At 49.6% G+C, this 8,119-nt stretch overlaps 1 protein-coding gene across 1 annotated transcript; it reads right to left on the bottom strand.

Moving 5' to 3' along the window:
- Positions 1-2,937: 2,937 nt before the first annotated feature.
- LOC131715354 (uncharacterized) lies at positions 2,938-4,302 on the bottom strand. Its single transcript, XM_059012769.1, has 2 exons — positions 3,519-4,302; positions 2,938-3,399 (listed from the first exon to the last, which is right to left on the bottom strand). Exons 1-2 carry the CDS (start codon positions 4,063-4,065, stop codon positions 3,062-3,064), a joined length of 885 nt encoding a protein of 294 aa, XP_058868752.1. The 5' UTR covers positions 4,066-4,302; the 3' UTR covers positions 2,938-3,061.
- Positions 4,303-8,119: the final 3,817 nt, after the last annotated feature.

The raw sequence follows: 8,119 nt of genomic DNA, 5'->3' as shown, positions 1-8,119 counted from the left end.
ATAAAACAAATGAAAATGGCATGGACAAAAATGATGGGACCGCTAACCTAATATTTTGTTGCACAACCTTTAGAGGCAATCACTGCAATAAAACGTTTTCTGTAGCTCTCAATGAGACTTCTGCACCTGTTAACAGGTAGTTTGGCCCACTCTTCCTGAGCAAACTGCTTCAGCTGTCTCAGGTTTGATGGGTGCCTTCTCCAGACTGCAAGTTTCAGCTCTTTCCATAGATGTTCGATAGGATTCAGATCAGGACTCATAGAAGGCCACTTCAGAATAGTCCAATGTTTTGTTCTTATCCATTCTTGGGTGCTTTTAGCTGTGTGTTTTGGGTCATTATCCTGTTTGAGAACCCATGACCTGCGACTGAGACAGAGCTTTCTGACACTGGGCAGTACGTTTCGCTCCAGAATGCCTTGATAGTCTTGAGATTTCATTGTGCCCTGCACAGATTCAAGCCCCAAAACATAACCGAGCCTCCTCCATGTTTCACTGTAGGTATGGTGTTCTTTTCTTTGAAAGCTTCATTTTTTCGTCTGTGAACATAGAGCTGATGTGACTTGCCAAAAAGCTCCAGTTTTGACTCATCTGTCCAAAGGACATTCTCCCAGAAGGATTGTGGCTTGTCAATATGCATTTTAGCAAATTCCAGTCTGGCTTTTTTATGTTTTTCTGTCAAAAGTGGAGTCCTCCTGGGTCTTCTTCCATGGAGCCCACTTTCGCTCAAAAAACAACGGATGGTGCGATCAGAAACTGACGTACCTTCACCTTGGAGTTCAGCTTGTATCTCTTTGGCAGTTATTCTTGGTTCTTTTTCTGCCATTCGCACTATCCTTCTGTTCAATCTGGGGTCGATTTTCCTCTTGCGGCCGCGCCCAGGGAGGTTGGCTACAGTTCCATGGACCTTAAACTTCTTAATAATATTTGCAACTGTTGTCACAGGAACATCAAGCTGCTTGGAGATGGTCTTGTAGCCTTTACCTTTATCATGCTTGTCTATTATTTTCTTTCTGATCTCCTCAGACAACTCTCTCCTTTGCTTTCTCTGGTCCATGTTCAGTGTGGTGCACACAATGATACCAAACAGCACAGTGACTACTTTTCTCCATTTAAATAGGCTGAATGACTGATTACAAGATTGGAGACATGTGTGATACTAATTAAAGAAACAAATTAGTTTGAAATATTATAATAATCCAATTATTTATTATATTTTCTAAGGGGTACCAACAAATGTGTCCAGGCCATTTTAGAATATCTTTGTAGAATAAGCAATAATTCATCTCTTTTCACATCTTCTTTGCTTTATTCTATGACATACCAAAGGCATGCAAGTATACATGATAAAATAGCTTTTAATTTCATCACTTTTCAGGAGGAATGAAGCATTATTTCAATGAGCTGTAAGGGTACCAACAAATTTGAGCACGTCTGTACACACATAGACTCACAGTTTCATGAAAATGACTATTGGCTAAACAAATACATATTTATAGATAAAGCAATCATTTTAGAAGCAATACACCATTTCTACATCTCCCTCAACCCTCAGCAATGTATTCTGCGAGTAATCAGGAGCTGTGATTGTGGTACATGAAAAATCCACATTTTTTGTAACCCTCGGAACTCAGAAAGGGGTGCAAATACACCTCAAAAATGTATCTTGTACACTTTGAAGAAGGATTACTCCTGTTTCCCAAGTTGGACAAGGAAGTTATTGGCATCATAATAAAGGAAAGTGATTAAAGTTTAAGGATATCCCACAATCTTCAAAGAGTTATGAAATGTTATTTTTAAATACGCTGTGGTACATTTGCACCCCTTGCTGTTGACAAAGGGTTATCAAATTGTAATTTTAAGTCCTGATGTGATTAATGTACATAGTGAAGTGGAGACCACAGTTGCAAATCTGCAAGATGTATTTATTTTATTTAATTATTGTGATTAGATGGGGGAGGGGGAGGGTGGGGGTGGGGGTGGGGAGGGGGAGGGGGCTTGTGTACAGCACTGTCAGGATGTGCATGGTGAAGTGCAGAAAGGGAATGTCCACACAAAGTTCAGTAAAAATTTTAAAAAGCCGTCAGTCAAAATAATAAAGTCACCCCTGCTACCAACAATGGTATCGGGGGAAAGAAAAAGCCAACAGTCTTGTGACAGTCTGGCTCGCAGTGGTGTGGTGGATGACGTCACGGACCAGGAAGTAACTGACTCCAAAACAGTGGATGGGCGGGTGAAACCGAGTGCAAAAGCACTCGGCGTATTTAATAATAAACAAACAACAGATTTAAACAAAATACAAACAAAAGGGCACGAGGGCCAAACGAATAAATAAACAAACAAGTAAGTGCCGTGCTGGATAATCCAGCACGTATTAGCAATTGTTTTTAAATGTTATTCGTTATTCCTTCTCTCCTCTCTCCGCTCCCCGTACTCTCTACTCCAACACCCCAACATCAAGTGCAGAGAGCTGCAGGTTTATATACTCTGGCCGAGGGATTAACTAGTTGGTAATTATCTTATTATCCCCCGGCCAGAGTCTGCACGCGTTTGGTAAGGATGCATGACTGTCAGCTATTTAAGTAATCAGTAGCTGATCAGCCATGCATCCTCACGGGGTTTTTAAATAATAATAAAAGACGCGGCGCTTTTACCCGCGCCGCAAACAAAAATACAAATAATAATAAATAGGGGCGGGACACTCCGCCACACATGCCCCCCCTTGTGCGCAGCACACATGGCCCCAACGGCCACCTCCCCCCTCAGTCTTAAAGTCCCGGAAGAGGGGGAAGCAAGTTACTTCTGGGGGGTGGCCATGGTGGAATCTCTGGCACCCCCCCATTCTTCGTGGCCGGCAGTTCCCTCTTCCGGGGCTCCCGCCACACTCTATCCTGCCGCGAAAGTGCGGCTGGGGGAGCTGGTCTCCTGACCTCTTCCCCCCTTCTTCATGGCCGGCAGTTCCCCTCCGTGGGGCTCCGACCACATGATCTCCAGCCGCGAAAGTGCGGCTGGGGGAGCTGGTCTCCTGACCTCCCCCCCTTTCTTCATTTCTGGCAGCTCCCTTTCATGGAGCTCCGGCCATCGTGTAGCGACCCCAGGCGAAGCAGGATCCCTGGCGACCCCAGGCAAAGCCGGACCCTCGACGACCCCAGGCGAAGCAGGATCCCTGGCGACCCCAGGCGACGGCAGCAGCAGCGGACCCTCGGAAGGCGACGGCAGCAGCAGCGGACCCTCGGAAGGCGACGGCAGCAGCAGCGGACCCTCGGAAGGCGACGGCAGCAGCAGCGGACCCTCGGAAGGCGACGGCAGCCGCAGCGGACCCTCGGAAGGCGAACTCGGGAGGGGAGCCCCTGGCCATGGAGGCGGCAGCGGGAGCTCCACTTCTCCCTCGTACCCTGTGTCCTGTGGAGAACAAAAGGCAGCCCCAGGCGATGCAGAACAGCCATCCCCAGGCAATGGCGATGGTGGGAGGGGAAAGCAGTCCTCCCACAGCGGCTGAGACGGAACCAGCAGGTATTTACCCTCTGCTGGTGGAGCTGGGAGTGGCAAGCAGTCCTCCCACGGCGGCTGAGGCGGAACCAGCAGGTATTCATCCTCTGCTGGTGGAGGTGGGAGGGGCAAGCAGTCCTCCCACGACGGTTGAGGCAGAACCAGCAGGCATTCACCCTCTGCTGGTGGAGGTGGGAGGGGCAAGCAGTCCTCCCACGACGGTGGAGGCGGAACCAGCAGGCATTCACCCTCTGCTGGTGGAGGTGGGAGGGGCAAGCAGTCCTCCCACGACGGTGGATGTGGAACCAGCAGGCATTCACCCTCTGCTGGTGGAGGTGGCGGAGGCAGAGGCAGCTCTTGCTGCTCTGCTCCTGGTGATGGTGGAGACAGAAGCAGCTCCTGCTGCCCTGCTCCTGGTGGTGGTGGAGACAGAGGCAGCTCCTGCTGCTCTGCTCCTGGTGGTGGTGGAGGCAGAGGCGATGGGGCGGATGCTGGCCACTCAGAGGGAGGCTGTGGCGGTGCTGGCTCCCTCTGCTGTGGCGGCTGGGCTGGCGTGTGCCGTGCTCCCTTCAGCAGCATAAATAGAGGCTGCTGGGGAACACCAGCATCCTGCCCTTCTCCCCCCCAGAAAAATTCAGGGGGTTGAGCCTGTAACTCCTCCCCTTCTGGCTCTTGGGACTGCAGCTTGGGTCCTAAGGCTGTGGAAGCGCAGACTTCCACCTCTTGGGCTATGGACGCACCGACTCCCCCCTCTTTGGGCTGTGGACGCACCGACTCCTCCCTCTTGGGCTGTGGACGCACCGACTCCTCCCTCTTGGGCTGTGGACGCACCGACTCCCCCCTCTTGGGCGTAGGACGTTCGGGCTCCTCCCACTCGGGCGTAGGACGTTCGGGCTCCTCCCACTCGGGCGTAGGACGTTCGGGCTCCTCCCACTCGGGCGTAGGACGTTCGGGCTCCTCCCACTCGGGCGTAGGACGTTCGGGCTCCTCCCACTCGGGCGTAGGACGTTCGGGCTCCTCCCACTCGGGCGTAGGACGTTCGGGCTCCTCCCCAGGCTGTGGAGGCGAAACCAGCAGGCATTCTCCCTCTGCTGGTGGAGACGGTAGCGATGGCTCCTCTCCCTCTGATGCTGGAGACGGTAGCGATGGCTCCTCTCCCTCTGATGCTGGAGACGGCAGCGATGGCTCCTCTCCCTCTGATGCTGGAGACGGTAGCGATGGCTCCTCTCCCTCTGATGCTGGAGACGGCAGCGATGGCTCCTCTCCCTCTGATGCTGGAGACGGCAGCGATGGCTCCTCTCCCTCTGGCGCTGGAGACGGCAGCGATGGCTCCTCTCCCTCTGGCGCTGGAGACGGCAGCGATGGCTCCTCTCCCTCTGGCGCTGGAGACGGCAGCGATGGCTCCTCTCCCTCTGATGCTGGAGACGGCAGCGATGGCTCCTCTCCCTCTGGCGCTGGAGACGGCAGCGATGGCTCCTCTCCCTCTGGCGCTGGAGACGGCAGCGATGGCTCCTCTCCCTCTGGCGCTGGAGATGGCAGCGATGGCTCCTCTCCCTCTGGCGCTGGAGACGGCAGCGATGGCTCCTCTCCCTCTGGCGCTGGAGACGGCAGCGATGGCTCCTCTCCCTCTGATGCTGGAGACGGCAGCGATGGCTCCTCTCCCTCTGGCGCTGGAGACGGCAGCGATGGCTCCTCTCCCTCTGGCGCTGGAGACGGCAGCGATGGCTCCTCTCCCTCTGCTGGTGGAGACGGTAGCGATGGCTCCTCTCCCTTTTGTGCTGGAGATGGCAGCAGCAGGGTCTCTCCCATATCCGCAGCCAGGTAGTTGAACACCATGGCTGCGATGTCTGGGAGGGAAGCTGGGTGGTGTTGCTGTTCCCAGGCCTCCCAGCGCTCCCCATCTCTTGCCCACAGGAGGTTGATCACTGCAGGGAGGGCTTCCTCATAATCCCTCCCCGGCTCCACCAGCCAGTCCCAGACTCCCTCAGAGGAGAGTGCATTCGTCCTCTTTGGAGGATGCAGGTCCTCCCTCACTGGACGCTCTGGCTCCTCTTTCTCCTGCCATGGAGGGGGTTGGTCGGGTGCTATGTGACCCACCTCCCCAACAGCGAAGCACCACTCCTCACCTTTCAAGCAGGTGGGGCAGACGTCCAGCATGGTTGAGCTACAGTGGGACCTGCGACCGGCCCCACGCTGCTGTAGCTGCTGCTTCCTCCGTCCGCTTCTTCCCATATTTTTTTTTTTTTTTTTTTTTTTTTTCCCAAAAAACACACAAAAACACTTTGAAAAAAAAACCGAACAAAAAAAACGAGCTTTTCTTTCCTGGTCCGGCTATTGGAGGCGTTTGTTTTGTCCCACGCAGGACACCATATGTGACAGTCTGGCTCGCAGTGGTGTGGTGGATGACGTCACGGACCAGGAAGTAACTGACTCCAAAACAGTGGATGGGCGGGTGAAACCGAGTGCAAAAGCACTCGGCGTATTTAATAATAAACAAACAACAGATTTAAACAAAATACAAACAAAAGGGCACGAGGGCCAAACGAATAAATAAACAAACAAGTAAGTGCCGTGCTGGATAATCCAGCACGTATTAGCAATTGTTTTTAAATGTTATTCGTTATTCCTTCTCTCCTCTCTCCGCTCCCCGTACTCTCTACTCCAACACCCCAACATCAAGTGCAGAGAGCTGCAGGTTTATATACTCTGGCCGAGGGATTAACTAGTTGGTAATTATCTTATTATCCCCCGGCCAGAGTCTGCACGCGTTTGGTAAGGATGCATGACTGTCAGCTATTTAAGTAATCAGTAGCTGATCAGCCATGCATCCTCACGGGGTTTTTAAATAATAATAAAAGACGCGGCGCTTTTACCCGCGCCGCAAACAAAAATACAAATAATAATAAATAGGGGCGGGACACTCCGCCACAAGTCTCCAAACAAAAATACAATAATTAATCTGGCACAGCTGTGCCACCTTGACCCCTCCGTGCACGAAAAGCTGTGCTCTCAACACCAGGTTATGGTGTGGTTCTGTGCTGGGCTGTGTAGTGCTGTGCTGTGCTATGCTGTGCAGGGGATAGTGTCCTGGGTCCTCTTGCTGGCTATATAGCTGCAGGTCCCCTGTCAATCCTCTGCAACACAAAGTTTGGCCATCTCGGAGACGGCGTAACACTCACCTTACCAAATGTCCTTCCTGGTCAGGAGGAAGACTTACAGCTCGGATTCCTTCTCTCTCCATCACAAGCACATAGTAAAGTATAATGAGACCAGCAAAGTGTGATCAGATCAATCAGAGGAGACAACAGAGCTGCAATATATATTATTTATTATTTTAGTGTTATTTGTTGATTTAGCTATTTATTGTGATGGAGAGGTGTTTGTGTACAAGAAATTAAAAGATTATTTTAAAATGTTAGGCTAATGTCTGCTTATTGAATCTGCAATCTCAGAAATGCACAAACACACACACACACACATTTTCCAAAAGCTTTAGAAAGTGATATTCAATGTCTCTGATGAAAAATACATGGTCCATTAAACAACACACACAACTCGTGGAACATACGTTTGCCATAAGAATTATGTCTTCTTAAAAGCAAATACAAAACCGACAGTAGCTTGTATGTGCAAAGTAAATTAAAAGCAGAGTTATTAATTGTTTTACAGGCACATAGCTTAAGTATTCTCTGTGTGTATATCTGTACCAACCAGTGCTCAAGTCCTGCTGGAAGGCACCGGTTCCAACACTTTTTGGAACCTTTTTGACAATAAATACAAATCTTTTCCAGCAAACTATGTTCAAATTTGACCACACGCATGTGGAAATGTATCAAAGAATATCGCTGTCACCTTGTTCTGGACTTGGCAACAGCAAACTCACGCCGCCTGAGCGTGGTCATGGACTCAAGTCAACCATCACGTCACGGACGGTCAACCTCTGTGTGCTCATTGGAAAAGACAGCTTTTTTCTTTTGATTTGTATCTACATATCTGTAATGTCTGATAAAAAGCGTAATGGGATACTGTCCAACTTTTCTGTCATTAACAAGAAGCCTAAAAACAACTTTTGACAGGTAAGTTAAACTTCCATATTCCATATTAGTGTACAATACTGTATTTATTAACCCTTTGAGTAGTGAGTTCTCAAATCCACTGCCGGTCCTACGGGAGTGAGTTTTTTTTTCTGTCTTCTGCATGCGCTTGATTATTACGAGTACAGCGTACAAACAAGCTGAAAGCTATATGTTTGTATGTATGTAATGAACACTGACGAAATACAGACAAATCATTTTTACCATAAATAAATAAAACAAATAAATATATTTTTTATTTCGTCATAGGGAAAGGTTTTGACTAAAAAATAACATGTAGGCAATAAACAATAAACAATGGGGTGGAACAACCACAACAACACGTCCTAACATAAAAAAGGGCAAGAGAGAGCAACATGAATAAATCATATCTGGGTAAACATTATATTATGGGTTATTGTAGTCTGGTGTTGCTTTGAGGCAAATACCCCGGAAATGCTGCTGTTTCAATTCTAACATAACGCTGACATGGTTGATTCGCACAGGAGTATAAAGACACAGGACGCCAGAGTTTGAAATTTTACAGAAGGTCTTGATTT

Source organism: Acipenser ruthenus, chromosome 3 (genome assembly GCF_902713425.1).
Source record: "Acipenser ruthenus chromosome 3, fAciRut3.2 maternal haplotype, whole genome shotgun sequence".
Lineage (NCBI taxonomy): Eukaryota > Metazoa > Chordata > Actinopteri > Acipenseriformes > Acipenseridae > Acipenser > Acipenser ruthenus.
This window is presented reverse-complemented; position numbering and strand designations above follow the sequence as displayed.

Coding starts and splice junctions, on each gene's coding strand:
- LOC131715354 (XM_059012769.1), bottom strand. CDS start 4,065: ATGCTGCTGAAGGGAGCACGGCACACGCCAGCCCAGCCGCCACAGCAG. Junction 3,400..3,518: donor CCCAGCTCCACCAGCAGAGG/GTAAATACCTGC, acceptor TGTTCTCCACAG/GACACAGGGTACGAGGGAGA.